At 38.9% G+C, this 21310-nt stretch overlaps 2 protein-coding genes across 3 annotated transcripts; both read left to right on the top strand.

The window, feature by feature from the left end:
• The first annotated feature begins 2181 nt into the window (after positions 1-2181).
• On the top strand, positions 2182-4055 carry LOC127983530 (retinitis pigmentosa 1-like 1 protein). The gene is made up of 2 exons (XM_052585720.1): positions 2182-2779; positions 3882-4055. The coding sequence occupies exons 1-2, from the start codon at positions 2282-2284 to the stop codon at positions 4053-4055; spliced, it is 672 nt and encodes a 223-aa protein (XP_052441680.1). The 5' UTR covers positions 2182-2281.
• Positions 4056-6715: 2660 nt separating this feature from the next.
• rp1l1b (rp1 like 1b) lies at positions 6716-18783 on the top strand. Of its 2 annotated transcripts, XM_052585816.1 has the most exons (2): positions 6716-15078; positions 15475-18783. In XM_052585816.1, exons 1-2 carry the CDS (start codon positions 6831-6833, stop codon positions 17742-17744), a joined length of 10518 nt encoding a protein of 3505 aa, XP_052441776.1. In that variant the 5' UTR covers positions 6716-6830; the 3' UTR covers positions 17745-18783. The 2 variants fall into 2 exon arrangements, with proteins under 2 accessions (XP_052441776.1, XP_052441775.1); XM_052585815.1 differs by having other exon boundaries at positions 6716-18783.
• The last annotated feature ends 2527 nt before the right edge of the window (positions 18784-21310 follow it).

Genomic DNA, 21310 nt, shown 5'->3' with positions numbered 1-21310 from the left:
TACATTCTGTTTTCTTCAAATGTTCTCATCAAAAGCAGATATTGGAACAGCCCTCTGGGTAATTTATTAGAACATCTTTTTTTTTTTTTCAGAAAAAAGGATGCAGATTGCCAGATTCAGCTTTCCTAGTTCCACATTTTGTAATCTGAATTACGTCAGTGATACTTCAAATGAATTCTTTGCTATCCTGCAATTATGACCTTATGATCATAGAGCATTTTGTTCATTGTATAATTGTATAATTATAATTGTATAATTTTTCCTATTGTGTCCTAGTTTCTGATAACCTATATTGATTCAGCTACCCTTGAATGTTGATTTTCTTGTATATATATTTGAAAATTTTTATATATATTTGACTTATGCCCACCGAGGCTGCATTTATTCTAATTCCCAAATGTAATTTTTCCCTGTGATGGCAAAGTGGAATTTTCATCTTCCATTATTCCAGTTTTCAGTGTCACATGATCTTTCATGATTCTAAAATAGTGATTTTTTTCCCCCAGTTTGTTTAATTTTTTTTATATTTGGATCATAATATAAGAATATCAGAATATATATTAATGGTTTTGTGTTAGATTTCACTGATTTAGAGTTCTACCCTTTCTTTGAACAAATTAAGTCTTTCTGTTTCTGACTTTCATAACTTTGCTTTCTTAAATCACATGACTTGGTAATATTGAATTTTCACATTTGTACTTGAATCAAAAATAGCAATAGGCTTCCACTGCAGCTTCATCCTGTCACATGTTGCTTCCACTTTCTCCCTGCACTTGTAGATAAGCTCTTTAGTCTAATTTAGGCGAAGTCTGCTCTTTTTATCCCTGCTTAGTCTCTGATATCTGTCCATCGTTCCTGTGTCTTGAACTCAGTAATGCTCCCTCAGCTGTAGCGTGTGCCAGGCACAAATGTGCTGTCATGATGTGCCAGTGGGATTCCTGCAGATGTACCTGTTTAAAGTCACGTGTTAAATCTGTTTTTTTTTTTCAAAGGTTTGTTCTGACATCAACACTGCAGATACTTTAAGTTTTAATAGTTGCAATGGGCATAAAGCACTTTGACTCTGTGCCCATTTCAGTTCTAAAGGTACTGTGTCTTATGTAAAGAAGCTTGATTGTGCATGGAAGTGATTGAGAAAAGACTTTAATGAGATTCTGGAAGGAAAAGTGGGCTCAGGTACAAATTTAAAAATAAAGTATCAATTAGTAATCCAAAAACTCTTCTTTTCATGACAGTGCAAATGTTCCAATATTGTGTTTGGCTCACTTAGCAGAGAATTTTAAACCCTGTTAAGAACAGGATCGAGTTAAAAGCATTCAGTCTTTTTATGCTTATGAGTTTATCCTCTTGTTTAAGCTTAATAGTTCATTCTCAAGTTTATCAGGATTGTCTTAACACAAGAAATATTCTCTTAAAAAGAGGTAAAAAAAATGACTTCTTATGATCAACGCTCTTGTGTTTGTTTCATTTGAGAAAGTATGCAACATGCACAATTTGCAAGTGTGCATAAAATCTAAGCATAAAATGTGATCCACGTCTCAGATTTGTAGTAAAAATATTGGAATTTTGCAATTTTATAAAGCATTTTTATGGAAATATTTTTCTTTTCTATGTTGTTTTAGATATTTTATTTGATACCTTTATTCTTAAAACGAGTAATAAAGCTGAATGAAATCAACATGAATTCAAGAATTTCTTAATTATTTACTTTAAAGACATAAGCACTAGCACTTGTGTTAAAATCATGTTATCCAAAGAGCACCAGTGGAAGTGAGAACATCTGAAATATGTATAGTTATTAATTAAATCACCTAGAAATAGTGCAGAATCTCAAATTTCTTATTCAGTTTAGATCCTAGCATTTTAGTATACTTTTACTTTATTCTTGAATCTGAAAAACTGTTTTAGTTCCAGGTTTGAATTATATTTTAAATTCCAGATACAGCCCACATTCTTACATAGTTCATACTTGAATATTATTTGTTTCATAGGCCAAACCATTTCAGTTGCAATTCTATCCAATTTGCATCATTGTTCTAATGTTCACTGGGCTTGACAACCTAATGGGCTTGACAGTGAATTACTTAATGCACTGTTAGTGATATTAACCTGCGCATATGTTTTATGCTTTTGTCTTTTACAGAATGGAAGGAGAGGATGAATGAGTGTGATCTGCTAGGCCAGAGAGTATAGCCCTGCTATGTTCTCATGTGGTCCCTTTATCATCTGATTAAACCCATAGTCAACTGACATCAACTACAGGCCACTGGATGAAATTAAAATGGCCTCTCACAAGCAAAGCTTTCAATGCTTTGACACCATCACAGACGACCCATCTCTCAAGCCCCCTTTCCCCCATGGACACAGCTCCTCAGCGTCCTTCAGAGGCTCATCCGGTTCGACCAGACTGGAGCCGCTGGAGGCTCATGGATGCTATCTCTGTGCTGATCACCAGCAGGCCAAGGCGATGGCCTCAGAGGCCACAGGAGCTTACTCAAACCCATGGTATCATTTCCAGACACATCCACACTCTCAGCAGTATACAGTCAGGAGGCCCAGTCGACCTGAGGAAGCTCCTGGGCACGTTGAAGATCACCACCATCACCATCCTCACAGGCACTCCAGGAAGATTGTGCTTGTGAAAAACAGTGACCCGTCTGTGCGGAGGAGCATCGTGCTGCGCCGCAGGAGCCTGCGCAGTCTGGCGCTCTTCATGGACGAGGTCTCTGAACTCATGCAGTGTCTCATCAGGAAGCTCTACACACTGGAAGGCCACAAGGTGAGTCTCTTCTGAAAATACACTCTAACGTCCAAATGTTTGGGGTCTGTAAGAAATTATTACAAAATTAACACTATTATTGTGTTACGCAAGAGTGCGTTAAATGGAGCAAAAGTGTCAGTAAAGATATATATATATAAAGCAGTTCAACTATTTTTTATGTCAACATAATAGTGTTTGACAATAATGTTTCTTGAGCAGCATCAGAAAAAGAAAAAAAAAAAGAAAAAAAGGCCATGAAGCCCCTTTCCACACTAAATATTGTCAGTCAGTCTTTAGGTTTGCTTATTTGTGTCTATCTGGTTGTGTCTAACATTATAAGTGTTATAAAATGTAGCTATTTACATGTATATTAACTGACCCAAACTATGTAAGAATGCTGTTGTGCAGGAGCACCAAATGTTTTAAGGACACAGAGGCCTCTAGTGGCTGAAACCGGAGGCTCTGATACAAATAATCAACAGGCTTTGGAGAAGTTAGGCTAGCAGATCTGTTGTTCCTTCACAGCTCTCACTTTAGTTAAAAACACGTGTTTACAGGAAGCTAGGTATTTGTTAGTGACTCCACGTCTAACAGCTGGAAAGTCCCAAAGCTGTGGAACCACTAAACTTGAACTCTTTAATTAGATTTTTGTACATTAGTTATTTCAGTCAAGCAAACAAAGTGACGGTCGCCACAAATTGAGTTGTTTGATTTATGAAGCGCTCATAATGCTGAGAACAAGATTAGTTGAGCAGATCAGTCAGCGTAAAGTTCATTTTAGTTACTATCACTCCCACTAGCGCTTAAGGGCAAATGCCACAGACCACGGAAGAGGAAAAAATAAAGAATTACAGTCTGCAGGTGGTTTGGGTAGATAAGCAATGGACAGAGTGGCTCGGGCAGTGTAAGAAATAGCCCCTCTGGGACAGAGCTATGGCAGCCCTGATAAAAGGTGAGAGGCTAGGAGTTTATACATCCCCAAGGGGCAACCAGAGGCTGTTCCACAAAATCAAGACACGTCTCGAAGTGTTTGCACGCAATGGGCACGGCGCAGTGTGCTACGGGGCTAATGGTGGCATCACACTGTACACAGAGAAAGCGCTAGCTGTCCCTTTAAAAGGGGAACACTTCTTGGCTTGGAGTCCACAGAATGTCTGGAGTCGTTCCAGGAATTTCCTATCCATCAGAGCTGGACTCGCTAGTCATTGCTGACTCTGGTCAGCGCTGCTGGTCCTCTGTGGGTCTAGAGCAAGCACATCCTATTAGCACTGCCACAGGCCTGTACTTCCCATAGAAAACATGCTGTAAAGTTGCACACACCCCTCCACAGGGGCCTGACTGATACATGGATAACATTACGAATGGCAAAGAGACAATGCCAGAAATAGCTCGACCAGCACTAGTGTTAAGGTTTATTTGTCACTGGCTGAAAGTTGAACATGTAAGAGAACAAGAACAAAATCCTGCATGACCCTCGTGTGTCTTAGAAGACATAAAGTTTTGTGCTTCGGTTGCTGGGAAAGAGATTTGAGTATACTGGTAGTTTTCAGGGCTCTGGACTGCATATAAAATGGTCACAAAAAGTTTGACAGTTTAATGTAAATTTGATTTAAAATGTAGTCTCTAGTAATGACAGTTTGGAAAAAGCAGTTGTGAAGCAATTCTTTTTAATGTGTCAGTCAAAATAAATGTATTAACAAATCACAAAACGGTGACTGATTTCCCACTTAATACGAAGTCATTTGGAAATTATGTTCCATTATTAATGAACCAACGGCCATTACTTGTTGTAAAGAATATATATATATATTCATTAAAAAATATTATGTCATTGATTAGCATAGTGAGGTCCAATGATGGATTGACGATATACTAAAACCATATAAATAAAATACACACACACTTACACTTAAATATATTATATTTAAATAAATATCTTAATATCCTTACAAAAAAGAGTGACATTTATTTATGCCACAAATACAGTACAAATCTAAACAACCATCTTAGTCAAGTGATAAACACATGTTAATTCTGTGTACAGGCTGTTTGTAACATTATTTTTTTTATAACTGAGTTACTTATTTACTTTTATACTATTTTGTGTGTGTACCATTTAAGATTTCATGCTTTTGACCATAGCATTCTCATCTTCAATACACTCTTTTTAAATATCTTTGAATAAATGTTTCTTGCTGTTCTTGTTACAGTAGATATGGATATGGATCAGGATATTCCTTTACTGATATTGTTGCACAGCAGTGATGCACCAGCATCCAGAGAATAACTATTAATCTTGCTCAAATCAGAGCTATTTTGAACCAGCAGAAGCAGGTCAATGCCATGAAAACATACAGTTTGAGATACTCGCATCCTCTACAGTTCCAGTTAATTATTTTCAATCAAACCCACTGCAAACCTGACACGTTTTGAAAATATAAAACTGCAGAGCATGCAGATTTAACACAAGGTTAGTATTGTGTTAAAGAGGGCTATGTCATGTTGATGTGTTTTGTACTCCCTATATATACAGTATATTATGCTTTCATGAGTCTGGAACTTGATTCTGCATTAGATGTTGTTAGATTACTACAATTAAAAATGTTTTTCAGACATACTACTCATGTTTCTTAGCTTTTTTCTTTCACAAAAAGCCTTAAAGAAGACAGTTATTTCTTCATTAACCTAGTGAAAACTGCATTTGAAATGCATTGATTTCATACTAATTATACAATACATTCACATATTTATTTTCTTCAAATGTCCTGCAATTGTGGTTTTAGTATACTAAACTATTAAAGTCTGCTTTAAATGTGCGGAAGTAGTCCAACTAAAGTAGACTGTATCTAATTAAGCTAAACTGGAACTACTGCAAGTATACTTAATGTACACTTTAAATATCTTGTTTTTAAAGATCAATGTTAATCAAAAATCATACAGTCCTCATCAGCAGTGACATTAAAACACATTTTAGGCTTAACATGGCTTGTGTATTTGTGCACTATTTGTTTGTCCACTTCTTGTTTATGCTGACCCATGAGTACTGACGCATGTACCTAAAACACCCTGCATAATGGATCACACACATTTTCAGATCACTGTTTTCATGATTAAAAATTAGTGTGGGAAAATGTATACACCAGATGGGTTGACTTCCCATGGCCATTAAACTTTAATTGATATGGCTTTAATCCATTATAACACATTTCCTCATCAGAACTTGGCAGTTGTAATAATCCCTGCTGATATAATTTCAGCCAGATATTGCTGATCTTAATCGATTCGATTCTGTCATATTGTAATCAACCAGCAGCACAGTCTATGTAAAGTAGCAAATGATTTGCATGTTTTTCAGATTGACAGTGTGCAAAGTCTGCTGCATTGCCCGAGCATTTTAGTTTGTGTGGGACGTGAGCCTTTCCACCCACTCCTGTTGGACAACTTCAGGAAGAACTCCTACGACAAACTTCCAAAGCTGAACACAAAGCAACGCTCTAGTGTCTGCAGTGATGAAAAGGGGACCAGGAAAAATGGTAGGTCACACTGCAAAAAAGTTCTTACTTTACAGTAAAAAAATTAACTAAAAATCCTCAAAACAACATAAATTAGCTTGAAGCTAAAATTTGAAAATTCTAACCCATGTGTTCAAATTTTATTTTATTTTATAAAAGTATTTATTTATTTGTTTTACGAAATAAGCTTAAACTTATGCTTAAAACATAAAAAAGTATTTGCCATTGGAATAAGAAAAATAAACTTTACATTTATACCAAGACTTGATTTCTTATACAGCTTAAACAGGATGCTTATTTAATAGAAAACAAGAAAAAAATCTATACAATTATTTGATTATTTTGTATATGTATTGTAAAAGTTATTTACTTTGTTTACTTTCTTACTTCTAGTCAACTTTGGACTTGAAACTAAGAGAAGCGCCATCCATCCAAGGTGTGATTCAAGCAACAGATCAGCAAGACTGTCCATCTCATCTGAAAAGTTGTTTCCCAATGGACTTAACTCTTTACCACCAGGGCACAGAGGTGCTTGTCCTCATCAATGTGAAAATACGATGGATGATGACATTGAAAAGCGAGTTCTGGTCAACAAAGACGGAAGCCTGTCAATGGAGATGAAAGTGCGCTTTCGACTATTACACAACGAGACATTGCACTGGTCCACGGAAGTGAAGAAGGCAAAGAGCACTTTTAACGAATCCCATATTGTCCATGATGATGCTCGTTCCCTCTCGCATGGAAGTGCTGAGAGCTGCTCAGAAGCCGATTCTCTCGCTGCTGGTGAAGCAGATGAGGCATACAGCACCAAACGTTACCAGCGACACTTTGAGGAGCCACATTGCCAGCACTGCTGTGCTCACTGTCAGAGATATGATATCTGGAAGAATCCTGTTCCTCCTGATCAAGGATCAGTAAGACGCATCAGATCTTCAAGCTCAAGTGCGTCCTCGCGGAGAATAGTATGCAAAATGGCATCTACTGACAGCATACGCACAATGTCCAGTGAGGAGTACACAGAGCATGTAGTAGAAAAGGCAACTTGCATTCAACGGACCTTTGGGCAGCAGGGTGACTCCACAGTCGAACAATGTACCATCAACCATTGCCGCAGTCGAAGTGAAGTACGCTCAATGTCGCCTAAAACAAAGAGCACAAGTGTTGTAGAAGACAAGCCTGAGAACGCTCATGTATCTGAAAATGAAGAGAACAGACCTGATGTCATATCTTCTAACCTCCCTAAAGATCAATTAAGTGTTCAGATTACTCAGCCAGTTGAGGAAGAGGAGAGGCCTGTATCTGTTGTGAGTTCTTCTTCTCAAATTTTAGCATTACTGAAGGAAGATCAAGATGATGAAGATGTTGACCTTCCTCTGAGTACCTCGGGAACATCTCATGGCCAACAGGAAGACGAGGAGAGCAAAGATGCAGAACCAAACCCATGTTCTACTACATCCTGTAAATCTCCTGCATCTCCGTCACATTTGTCACCAAGACCACCAAGCAAAGCTTCATCTTTAGGACAGTCTAAAAGATCCAGAAAGTTGGTCAGTCCAGAAGTAGATGATGAAGAGGGCAGGTCTGAAGCATCAGCGGCACATAAAGCATCATCCAGACTCAAATATTTGGTCACAAAGGACTTAGAATCTCCAGGGGATTCTGAATCAACTGATCAATTTGAAGACATTCAACACAGAACTGATGTGCAAGAGGAAGAAAAAGACGAAAGGGCACTAAGTGCGCTGTCAGCCAAATCAAAAACTTCTGTGAAGTCACTGTCTGAGTGTTCAGCCTCTTGTGAGAATGAAAATGACGCTGAGTTTACTGGAGCAAACAGTGAAATAACAGAGGAGCGATGCTCGAGTGCTATCTCCATAAAATCCAATATCTCTGGAAAATCGAATAAAACAAATGTTTCAGAGGTACTTGAAAAGGATGGAAGAGCACCCAGTGCCATGTCAGTAAAATCTCAGAAATCTGACAAATCACGAATAACCGACATCTCAGACATTGTGTCTGAGGAACAAATCTCTGAAGTAAGAACATCAAGTGTAATGTCTGTTAAATCAAATATATCCATAAGGTCAAAAGTATCAGATGTTGGCTTTTTTGAGCCGCTACAAGACAATGTTGAGGAGAGGGCCGTAAGCGCTGTGTCATCTAAATCTAATATTTCTGATACATCTAGTCAGTCTGAAGAGCCACACTCTGTGTCTGATGGGGCATTAGAGGAAAGAATAGAAGAAAAAGCTTCAAGTATTAAATCTGGAACATCAAACAAGTCTGGAATCAAAGCGGTGACAAATGATGATCAAACAGTGGAGAGGGCTCCCAGCTCCATTTCGGTAAAATCAAATATTTGTGCAAGATCTAAAATGTCAATTGAGCGGAGCGAACTTGAAGATGAAGACAGAGCCTCCAGAAGCATTTCTGTTCAATCAAATGTCTCGCATAAATCAAAGTCTGACATGTCAGAAGCAGCATCTTTCCAAGGAGATGATTCTTTAAATTCAGTGAAATTAAACACACCTGAAGCTGAAGCAGCTCTTCAAACAGAGCTACCAGGGGAGAGATCGCCAAGCTCTGTGTCTTCAAAATCAAATACCTCTACAAGATCCACAGCATCCAAAAATGTTGAGGCAGAACAAGATGAAGCACAGGAAAAAGAGGATGTTCAGGAAAGAGCATCAAGTGCTATTTCTGTAAAGTCTACTATATCTGCAAGATCAAGGAAATCTGAAACAACACCAAAATCAGGAGAAGAAATTAAGGAAAAAGCTCCTAGTTTTATGTCAGTCAAATCAAATGCTTCCTTAAAATCAAATAAGTCTAAGATGGAAGAGGAGGAAATAGAAAACAGGGCCTCCAGTGCTTTGTCTGTTAATTCTGAAGTGTCCACATTGTCAAAGAAATCAAATCAGTCCGATGTAGAGCAAATGGAGAAAAGACCATCAAGTGCAAGATCAGCTAAATCAAATATTTCTGTGAGATCTAAAGGGTCCAAAATGTCAGAGGTGGCAGGAGATGATGCTCAATTATCTGCAGCAGCATTACATATCTCTGAAGCATCAAATGAATGCAGCACAGCACCTGAAGAACCCTGCATAGGCACAGAGAAGTCGCCAGACAAAGAGAAAAGAGCACCAAGTGCATTGTCAACAAAATCCAATAAATCCAAAATATCTGATATGGCTGATGATGTTGTAGCTGGAGATGGAGATGATTTGAGATCTGCAAGTGCAATGTCCTCTAAATCAAATGTATCTGTGAAATCAGCGGTCTCAGAATTGGTCACAGAAGAGCCTTTAAAAGCACAGGGCCAAACAGAAGAACGGGCTCAGAGTGCATTATCAGCACAATCCAGTCGGTCAGGAGTGACTGTAAGTGAGGCAGTTGAAGTTGCAGAGGAACGGCCACTAAGTGCCATGTCATCTAAATCCAGTGCTTCTGAAAGATCAAAGAAATCCAATAATTTAAAAGTGCTAACTGCTTTGCCTCAAGCAGGAGAATACCAAACAGAGGAACGAGCTCAGAGTGCATTGTCAGCTAGATCAAGTGTTTCAGCAATATCCAATAAGTCCAAAATGTTAGATGTTTTAACTGATGAGATTGTTGATGTGAAAGACCAAGAAGAGAGAGCTTCAAGTGCTTTGTCTGCAAAATCCAGCATTTCCGCAAAGTCAAAAGCTTCTGCAACAGATGTCAAAGCTGATGATAAAGAGAAAGGAGACAGAGTAACAAGTGCTATGTCAGCAAGATCTGATATTTCTACCAAAACTAGTATCTCTGCAAAATCCAAAGCATCAAATGTTTCAGAAATACCACCAGAAGAGCCCGATGATGAAGAAAGTGAAGTAAAAGCACCAAGCATTACTAAATCCAGTATTTCAGTAAGATCTAATAAGTCAAAGCATTCAGGAATGGGTGCTGAAGAAGAGGTTCTGAACATAGAGAGACCTCCAAGTTCAATTTCAGTAATATCTGATGTCACACATGATGAAAATGAAATTACAAATGACGGTGAAATCCAAGAAAGGGCTCCCAGTGCTGCATCTACAAAATCACGTTCCTCTGTAAGATCCAGAACATCAAATGTTTCTGGAATAATCATATATGAGCCAGATAAAGAAAAGGTAGAGAGGGCACCAAGTTCTAGGTCATTAAAATCTGATGCCTCTGGAAGATCTGATCCAAATTACCCTGTCAATATAGAAAAGGAAGCAAGAACAGAAAGCGCTTTGTCCTCAATTTCTGCTAGATCAAAGAAGTCAGAAGATTCTGAAATAATTAGCAGTGTAGGGCAGAGAGCATCAAGTACAGCATCAGTTACATCTGCAAGATCTGCAAGATCTAAAAGGTCAAATATTTCTGAATTAGCTCCTAAAGAAATTGGAAACACAGATACTGGAGATGTCCGAACATCAAGTGCAATGTCTGCAAAATCTTGTTCATCTGAGAAATCAAAATGTTCAGAAAGAACAACAGAGGAAGATGAATCAGCAAGTAAAATGGTAGACAGAACAACCAGCTCGTTGTCTGTGAAGTCAAATCCATCCATAACATCTGATGCCACTGTTAAATCAAGTGCTGTGCCTACTAAATCAAATGCTTCTGCAAAATTCCTCCTCTCAGAAGCTGAAGAGCCTGACAGAAGATCAACAAGTGTGGCCTCTAATGCATCTGCACAAACTAAAATGTCTAAAGCAGGTGTGAACACAAAAGCAAGCCATTCACCAAGCAGATTGTCAGTTAAATCAAATGTTTCTACTAGGTCCAAGAAGTCTAAAGTTTCTGAGGGTGAGGACCGTACACACACAAACACTGAAGATACAGAATTAAACAGAGATGAGAGTCCGTTGTCTGATCACTCAAAAGTATCTCAAACAGAGAACTCAAATGAATGTATTTGTGGTGCAATAAACAAACCATCAAGTCCAGTGGCATCTTCTGAAAAAAACTTCGACCATGAAGAGATACCGACAAGTCCTCTGTCTAAAAAGTCAGCAAAGTCCGAAGTCAGTTCAGTTGGTTCTGCCTATGAAAGCGTTTTTACACCAACAAGCACCTCCGTTTCTATTGGGATTGTTGAAGATCATGAGGCTGATGATGTTGAGGAAATAGATGGAGGTGTTGTTTCAATTAACTCTGCTTCTTCACTTACTGAAATATGTGGTAAATCGGACCAGTGTTTATCAGAATCTCCAGTAGAAATCACAAATGAAGCCACACTGACGACAGAGGAAAGACCTAAAAGTTCTGCATCAGCCAAGTCAAATGTATCAGGTAAATCGAAATCCAAAAGCTCTCACTGTGGCTCTACATGTCCTACAGATACAATTCAGGAAAGAGATGATGTAGCAAGTAATACATCCTCCAAAATAAAGTATCTAACGACTTTATCTGTAAGCAAACCATCAGCCAACAGTTCAATGCGGCAGAGCTCTCAAACCCAGGGTATTCGTCCATCTAGCAAAGCTTCCAATGTGTCTGTACACACTGAAATCACAGGTCAAGAGAAAGCTGAAAGCCCAGATGTTACCCATAAATCTCAAAGTGTCTGTTCAAAATGCAGTTCTAAACAAAAGATAGAAACCATTTCACATGCTTCAAGTGCCTCAGCAATCACAGACTCTGAGAAATCTAAAACTAAAGAAAGAAGTGATGCAGAAATTACTGACAGACCAAAGAGCAATAAATCCAGTTCATCTTCTCGTTTGAAAGTAAATGGTCAAAAGAATGATGTTGAAGCTACAGTTGTTAATGAAAAAAGCAATAAATTAAAAACCAAGTCAACACAGAAAACTGAGGACAATGCACTCAAGTGTCATTCAGCGACTTCTGTTGCATCAGGAAACCAGCTAAGTCCTAACCCACCAAAGTCTCCTAAAAAATCCAAAAAACCTGTTATTCTACTTGGCAGCTCTAATGATAGCATGTTATCACAGAACGTTCCTGCTCCAAAACCAAAAGAAGAATATATTGACCATTTGAATGCAGCAGCAGAAAAACCTCAGTCTTGTAGATCAGATACAAATGTCAGTGAAATTAAAAGTGAAAAAAGTAGCAAATGTAGAAAAAGAATTGGAAGTGGCTCTTCTTGCCACAAGATGGATGGTGATATGTCTGAGCTGAGTCCTTCTTCCTTGCCAAATGCTTCTCCAACTGAAGTGGTGAATGAATGGCTGAAGAAAATCCCATCAGACACCACCTTGTGTGATTTGGGCGACGAATTCCATGACAATTATGATTCGATAGAGCCACTTTGCACATTACATTTGCCATCAGGAGATGATAATGATCATGGAAGTTTGCCGCCAAGTGATGTTACCAAGATTGAAACGCAAAATGAAATGGAAGATACTAAGGTGGCGAATACAGAAGGGGCTACTGACAAAAAATCTCCTGCATTGTCTGAGGGTGATCAGAGAAGGGATGAACCAAAGATGTTTGATTCTTCGGTTCTAGTGATGAAAGTCTTGTTGAGCCCCAAACTCGACCGATGCAATAGCCTACCAGAGGTATCTTCTGTATATGGACGTAAGCTCAGTGCATCAGCGCAAGGTCTTCTGGATTGTTTGGCAAATCTTCAGTTGTTAGACTTTGGTCCTAGCGCTGAAGATGGTAAAAAGGAAAAATACCGGGAGCTCATGAGCATGCTTAAGTCTCTTTGGCTTTGTGACCCAAAAGACAGTGAGAAACCATCTGGGCAAAGAAACAAGTGTCTGGATGAGGAATTCAAAGCCAGGTCATCCTCAGGGGTAGATGTTAACAGTGGCTCAACAGGTTCAGGGAAAAGTAGTGTCAATGATGGCACCCAAGCACAAATCAACACAGAATGTGAAGTCCTGGAAACCCTAACAAAGGTACAGGAAGTTGATGAAACAGTAGAAGGGGAAGCTTCAGAAACGCCAGGATCAAAACAGGATTCAGCCACTCCAGATAGAGCAAATCAAGCTCAGTTAACCCCAGAGACAAAGGACACAGATGAAGGAAAGCTAAAAGATGATGTCCCAAGCTCTGAAGAGACAATCAGGAGTAATGATAGTCCAAGGGAACTCATTGAAACACCTCTTTCCTCAAACAAGAGTTCTGGGAATAATCCCAAAAAAGAGGACACTGAATCAGACCAACAAGAGGACACAAGTTCAGGCAGTGCTCCAAAACAACAAAGAGGTCAGCTATCAAAAAGGCTTTCTCAAGATCCAGATCCTATATGGGTTCTGAATTTATTGAACAAATTAGAAAAGCAATTTATGACACATTATGTTAACGCAATGGCTGAGTTCAAAGTCCGTTGGAATCTGGATGACAACGAGCAACTTGATGCAATGATATGCGAATTGCAAGATGAAGTTCGCAGACGGATACAGTCGAGTATAGACGGGGAGCTGAGGAAAATCCAAGGCAGAGCTGGAAAACCAAGACCACCAAAAGACACAATGTCACGTGAATCTACCATTCAAACAGAGCAAAGGCGAAGGCGTCTGAAAGTGATGCGCGACCAATCAATTGATCCTCAACCTGCTATAAGTGACGATGATTACACAATGACAGGAACCGATTTCAGCGATCAGCGAAGTGATGATGAATATTGTCCTTGTGACACATGCTTGAAAAAGAAAATGGCATCCAAGCATGTGTTACCTGTGGAAATGCTTAATTCTGCCCCTATGATGATGGACTTTGATTTACGGAGAATTCTTCAGATGAAGAAATCGGCCCCAAACAATGAAAAGATTGAGGAGACTGCCAATGAACAAGCAAGTGAGATAGAAGTAGAAAATGCAGGGCTTGAGGCTGTCAAAGAGGAGGATGAGAAAGATGGGGCAGATAAAGAAATTCTTGCTTCCAGTGCTCAAGAAATTGAAGATGAAAAACAAGAATGTGAGGAGGATGAAGAAGAAGACACACCCAGACATTTAAAGAAAGATGTGGATGAATTTGCACAAGATGAAGAGCAAGAAAAGCCTGAGACTGATTCTGAATTAATGACTGTCAAAGAAAGCACAAGCAGTTTTAAGATGAATGAATTAGATGAAGTTGTGGCAAATTATGACATTGGTGAATCTGATGATATAATGCAAACTGAAGCAGCAAAGGCGGAAGCATCTGAAGAACACACTGAGGAAGAATCAGAACAGCAGGACAAGACAGCCAATGACGAAACTGCTGAAGATGGGAAAAACCCGGGAACAGAATCTGTTGAAGAGGGTGAGACCACTGCTGAAGCAGTAGCTGCTGGAGAGAATGAAATACCTGGTTGTGACACTGCAGAAGAAGGTGATACAGCTGAGGGTCAGACAGCAGATGGACAAATGGCTGAATATAAAACTTTAAGAGATGGTGAGGCAGCAGAAGATGAAACTGCAGAAGATGGACAAACTTCTGAAGATGTAACTGGAGAAGAATGTGAGACTGTTAATGATGACAATGCAAAAGAACATGAGATTGCTGAAAATGAAATTCTAGAAGATGGACGATCTCCCGAATATGAAACTGGAGAAAAAGGTGAGTCGATTAAAGATGAGATTGGAGAAGGACATGAGACATCTGAAAATAAAACTGCAGAAGAGGGAAAAACTGCTGAAGATGAAACTGGAGAAGAAGGTGAGACCGTTATTGAAGACAATGCAGAAGAGCATGAAGCAGCTGAAAGTGAAACTGCAGAAGATGGACAAATAGCTGGAGATGAAACTGGAGAAGAAGTTGAGACCGTTAATGAAGAAACTGCAGAAGAGCATGAGACAGCTGAAAGTGAAACTGCAGAAGATGGACAAATGGCTGGAGATGAAACTGGAGAAGAAGGTGAGACCGTTAATGAAGAAACTGCAGAAGAGCATGAGACAGCTGAAAGTGAAACTGCAGAAGATGGACAAATGGCTGGAGATGAAACTGGAGAAGAAGGTGAGACCGTTAATGAAGAAACTGCAGAAGAGCATGAGACAGCTGAAAGTGAAACTGCAGAAGATGGACAAATGGCTGGAGATGAAACTGGAGAAGAAGGTGAGAACGTTAATGAAGACACTGCAGAAGAGCATGAAGCAGCTGAAAGTGAAACTGCAGAAGATGGACAAATGGCTGGAGATGAAACTGGAGAAGAAGGTGAGAACGTTAATGAAGAAACTGCAGAAGCGCATGAGACAGCTGAAAGTGAAACTGCAGAAGATGGACAAATGGCTGGAGATGAAACTGGAGAAGAAGGTGAGAACGTTAATGAAGACACTGCAGAGGAGCATGAAACAGCTGAAAGTGAAACTGCAGAAGATGGGCAAGCTGCTGAAGATGAAACTGGAGAAGAAGTTGAGACCGTTATTGAAGACACTGCAGAAGTGGAGGAGACAGCTGAAAGTGAAACTGCAGAAGATGGACAAATGGCTGGAGATGAAACTGGAGAAGAAGGTGAGACAGTTAATGAAGAAACTGCAAAAGAGCATGAGACAGCTGAAAGTGAAACTGCAGAAGATGGACAAAATACTGGAGATGAAACTGGAGAAGAGGGTGAGACAGTTAATAAAGACACTGTGGAAGTGGAGGAGACAGCTGAAAGTGAAACTGCAGAAGAGGGACAAACTGCTGAAGATGAAACTGGAGAAGAAGTTGAGACCGTTAATGAAGAAACTGCAGAAGCGCATGAGACAGCTGAAAGTGAAACTGCAGAAGATGGACAAACTACTGGAGATGAAACTGGAGAAGAAGGTGAGACCATTAATGATGATACTGCAGAAGTGCATGAAAGAGTTGAAAATGAAACTGTAGAAGAATGCCAAACTGAAGATGAAACTGGAGAAGAAGTTGAGACAATAAGCAACAACACTACAGAAGAGCACGAGACAGCTGAAAATGGAGAAACTGATGAAGATAAAACTGCAGAAGAAGGTGAGATGACTGAAGATAAAACTTTAGAAGATGGACAAACTGCTGGAACAGAAACTGTTGGAGAGGATGAAATAACTGAAGATGAAACTGCAGGGGAGGCTGAGGCATCAGCTGAAAATGCATCTATAGAAGGAGAAACTGAGAGCAATATAGGTGATGATGAAACTGCAGAAAAGAGTGATACAGCTGATAACACTGTAGAAGAGCATGAGATGGCTGAGAATGAATCTGTAGAAGACGGGCAAGCTGAAACTGCAAGAGAGAGTGATTCAGGTGAGGAGGATACCACAAAAGAGAGTAAAACAGCTGCGGATGAAATGGCAAAAAATGGCCAAACTGCTGAAGCAAGAGAGGGTGAGACAGATGATGATGAACCAGCAGAAGATGAGCAGAATGCTGAAGAGAGTGAGACAGTTGAAGAGAGGGATACTGCAGTGGGGACATCGGTTGAAGAAAGAGGAACTGATGAAGATGAAGACAACACAGATGATGCAGGAACTGCAGGAGGTTTGACAGCTGAGGAAAATGAGACTTCTGAAGTAGAAACAGCAAATGAGAAGACCACTGAAGATGAAACTGAGATCTCTGAAAAGGAAGCTACTGTTGAAGATAGCAACACGGTTGAAGACAAGAATGCTGTGGTAGAGTTGGCAGAGCAAACTCCTGTTCATGAGATGGACAAGGGTCAGTCAAACGATGAGGAAGACATAGAAACTGTCAGTTGTGAGGCATCAGAGGAAAATGTTCTTTCTAACATTGAGGACACTGAGAGTCATGTCTTGACTAACCTTGAGGTAACTGAAGATGAAACACCCCTTAGGAACAATGGTGACATTGTTCTAGATAGTGTTGACGATAAAGGTGAAGAAAGTGGTAAAGAAGACGATAATGTGGAGGTAATTGCAAGCAAAACTGGTTATGTGGGCAACACTGGTGAATCAGCTGAAGCTGGTGATGAAGCTGAGGATGACACAGAGCCAGATGAAGGGGAGCATAATAGAAACACTCTACCTTTACAGCCTCTGTTACAGCCAAAACCAAAAGATGACAAACCAAATGGGACAGCTTCATTTAATATTTTGGTAACGCACAATTCAGAATTTGAAGATGGTGCCGATGCTGATGTAGAAGACTCAGAAACAGAAGAACACAACCAAGTCAGAGATTTGAGTTCTGAGTCAGAGACCAAGCCACAGAGGAAAACTGCACATAAAACCTTCAAGATGCTCATTCACTCTCTGAACTTCCTCAAACTCTCAGCCGCTGGACTACCAAAGAGCAAGGAAGAGGATAATGAACATGAGGTTGAAGATGAAGAGATCCCAGAGGACGGCAGTGATGATGCAGAAGAGAGTTCCTGTGTGGAGAAAGAAGAGGTGGAAGAGAATGGAAAGGAGAAGGCCAAACTCTCAGATATTACAGAGGACACATCAGAAGGTGATGATGACCAGACAAATGAGACTAGTGATGATTCAGAGGACCGTGACTGGGAATCGTCCGGAAATTCCTTGCAAAAGCAGATAACAAAGTCATCCCTGGAATCTCAGCCAGGTTCCTTTGAGGAAGTTCAGGAGGAACAGGCAAAAAAGGTTTAAATCATCTGAAAGCCAACTGGTAGGATTCTACTTCAGCATAAAAGAAAAGAACCAAAGATGCTCTTTAGCTTGTAAAAATTTTTCCAGAGGGGTTATTTCTCTAGTATCCTTAGACCTTATAATAATTATACGTTTTTAATAGCCCTTTTAATTCTTTATTTTATTTACCAAAGAGTAACATATAATGCACTTTACTTATTATTCACTTATGATTCCATTATATATGCAGATTATATATGCAAAAGCACAGCATTACTGCTCAGGTACTGTAAAAAGGGAACTGCTGAAACTTGAACAGCACATTAAGCTCTTCTGACTTGATGGAAGGAAAACTGTTTAGAAATTTAGTATATTTATGTCAGAACAACATATTTAATAGCAGTTATTTATATAATTCACTCAGTTGTAAGCCTTAGCCATTGGATGGACTGTTGACACTGGTTAATTATGTATTACTGAATCATACTGTATATGTATGTACTGATATACAAATGTTCCACAGTGTAAATGAAGAATCACACATCATAGTGACATGTAATGGAAATCACGGGGCATAAACTGTGAGATTATGAGAATGAATGTATAAGAATCTAATTTACTTGTAGGTTGCTTGTGGGAAAGCACACCTTTAAAAACATTTTTTTGTTAACCCTGCTAAAACTGACTTAGTCAGAATATGTACACTAATGCTTACTTTTAAAGTAAATGCACGGAATGCGGATGTATATGATTGACATCACCAGAAATCACCAATATACAGCATATTGTGTATGATAAGGATTGAGGTGCACACATTAAGCCATGCCTTAGATGTTTTGCCACATAAAGGACTGTACATCTATTGGACTGTATTGTCTGTGTTTTGTTCACACAAAACTCTAATTTCAAATGATGCAGATTATACAAATGTGGTTCCTTCATTGCAGTTTCTTTTCTGCTGGTCAAGCGCTTAATGGTTAACTTAAATACAATAAATTCCTTGTTACTTGAATGTACTTATTTCCTGCCTGAAATAAATACTGTATATTCAAGGTTAAAAGGTTTATTTATTTATTTATTGTTAGTTGCCAAGCAGAAAGGTTTAGTTCTAAAAAAAGAAAATGTTCCGGTTTTAAAAGAAGGCCCAAATCTCTGGGATGTACTGTACTTAGAATCCTTCCAGAGGGATGTTGCATAATTGAATTATGGGGTCATTGTTATTTAAGTTTGTCATTAGCAAGCATTAGCACTATAAGAATGACTCCCTGTAGATACTTTTGGCCTGAGCTGATGGTGAAATAGACTTTCATTGCTCTCTCTATGGTACTCTAATCTCTCTATAACTATTTTCACTTGTCTTCCAGTGAAATGCATATTCTATGACAGACACCTGCCACTCAATTACTCTTCATTAAATCAACTGTCTACTTCCATAACAGAAACCCTGTTGCTTTGGTCACGGTGCCTTTCAGAAGTTTTCAATAACAGGGAAATTATTTCAAGGGAGCTGACTTTGTCCCTGAACCTTCAATAGATCATACTATGACATTCATGACACAATAAAAAATACCCCCTGAAAATATTGAAGGTGAAAATCAGCAAACTATTAATAACCTGACCCACCTCATCCATCAAGCACCTAGTTAAGAGTCAATTCCCAGCCAGTGAGACATCTGAAACAACCTGCATTTTGTTTTTGCTCTCCGACTTTGCTGTTTTTAACAGGCCGGCTGGTTTGCTGAACAGGGGCAGAGCCCTAGGATCCCACGACAAGTCCAATTACTCAAGTTAACACCACCCAAAATGACATCACCTGTCCAATCTATTAGTCTAATATGGATATATGTAGACTAAATTGTGTGTATATTCAGGGACTTTTAATTACTGTCTCTTTCTGACAGGTAAGTGTGTGGCTGGTTATTTGAAACTGTCCTAAGAGACTTCATTCCCTGCCTTTGCTTGCTGGAGTCATAGGTATATACAGCCCCATTGGACAAGTCTGATGGATGGTCCTCTCTTGTTGAGTTTCCATCCTCTGCTTCCGGAGGGAACGTGACATAAATAATTGGTGTCACTCCCATCGACCGAGTGCCACACTCGAAGGCGGGGCTGAAGCCACTGACAAAACACAGCTTTCTAATCTCACAAGTTCAGACTATATCCTGGAGTGTCTTGCATCTCCTTACAGAGAGAGAGAGAGACCATGAGACCAATTGCATTTTAGCATCATATAAAACAGGAAGGAAGAACATAAATAATTGCCAGTATACAGACAATACAGAAGTTAGGTTATTGCTTTAACTTTTAACTTTATTTTTAAAAGTACTGCGAAAACATGTAGAGCAACCAACATGCTGGAGGAAAAACATTAAACGGGAAATGATATCATAAAAACTCTCATGATGACCGTATTTGAAGGTCAGTAATACTCTAGAAATATTGGATAATTTGATCTTTGACAGGACAGGTCAACATATATATATATATATATATATATATATATATATATATATATATATGTTTTTTTTTTTCATTTTATTGAAAATGGAAAACATTTTTCAAGACCATATGAAACCAACAGAAGCACATTTGTGAACTAAATACTATTTGATCTTAAACTTCAATCATAGTTTTAAATACATAGTAGTTTTGCCTATGTGAAGAACATGATAACTATTAAATGCATCATAATCAAAGTGAAGAAAGTGATGACAAATGAAGAACATGGAGTTACTTTGAGATTATGAATCCTAATTTATTAAGATTCAGAACACATTCAGCCGCCCATTGCCTATGTGACAGATCAGATCATTAAACATTTTTTGGCTATTGCTGGCATTAAGAGGCTTTAGGGCTTGAACTTGAGCTGATGTCCATGGCTGCCCAAACATGGCTGTAAATGTGGATAAATAAGACTTGCTGGAGGAAGCACCTGCTCCCTGACAGAGTTATTTCCATCCTCAATGCTGGGATATACAGACATCTATTCCGGAGGATAATGCGAGGGGTTTTTCCCTGTTTTTCCCTGTTTACCTCTGAGTGGTATGCCTGCAGCCAGCTGCAAAGACCCGCTTAGAGCGACTCCACACTCTCAGACTTCCAGATGTTCCAGGAAAAACAAGTGTGCCAGCCTGTCGGTCAGGAGAAGAGTCATTTTAAGCGGTGTGCCAGGACTTCCTGCCTCACACACTACACAGGTGGATGACAGAGCACACTTGTCCTGTTCAGTATTTTTCTGAATCCCAAGCATGCAGAGCATTCAGACAGATTATTCACAAGAAATAAAATCAAAATCAGTTTTTATTATTATAGCGATTTTAGAATGTGTATATAATTTAGAATGTATATATATATATATATATATATATATATATATATATATATATATATATATATATATATATATATAACATTTTAGATGATTTATACTTTATACACACACACACACACACACATATACTGTATGTAATGTTGTCAATATTTTCCTTTAAAAAAAGGGACTACTGTGTTTTTTCTGAACACTGAACTTCACCGGACAAAATACAGTGATAAATAAAATCAATAATATTTATAAAAATATTACATAA

This window comes from Carassius gibelio, chromosome B20 (genome assembly GCF_023724105.1).
Source record: "Carassius gibelio isolate Cgi1373 ecotype wild population from Czech Republic chromosome B20, carGib1.2-hapl.c, whole genome shotgun sequence".
NCBI classification, from domain to species: Eukaryota; Metazoa; Chordata; class Actinopteri; order Cypriniformes; family Cyprinidae; genus Carassius; species Carassius gibelio.
The sequence above is the reverse complement of the archived record's forward strand: the minus strand, read 5'-3'. Positions and strand labels throughout refer to the sequence as shown.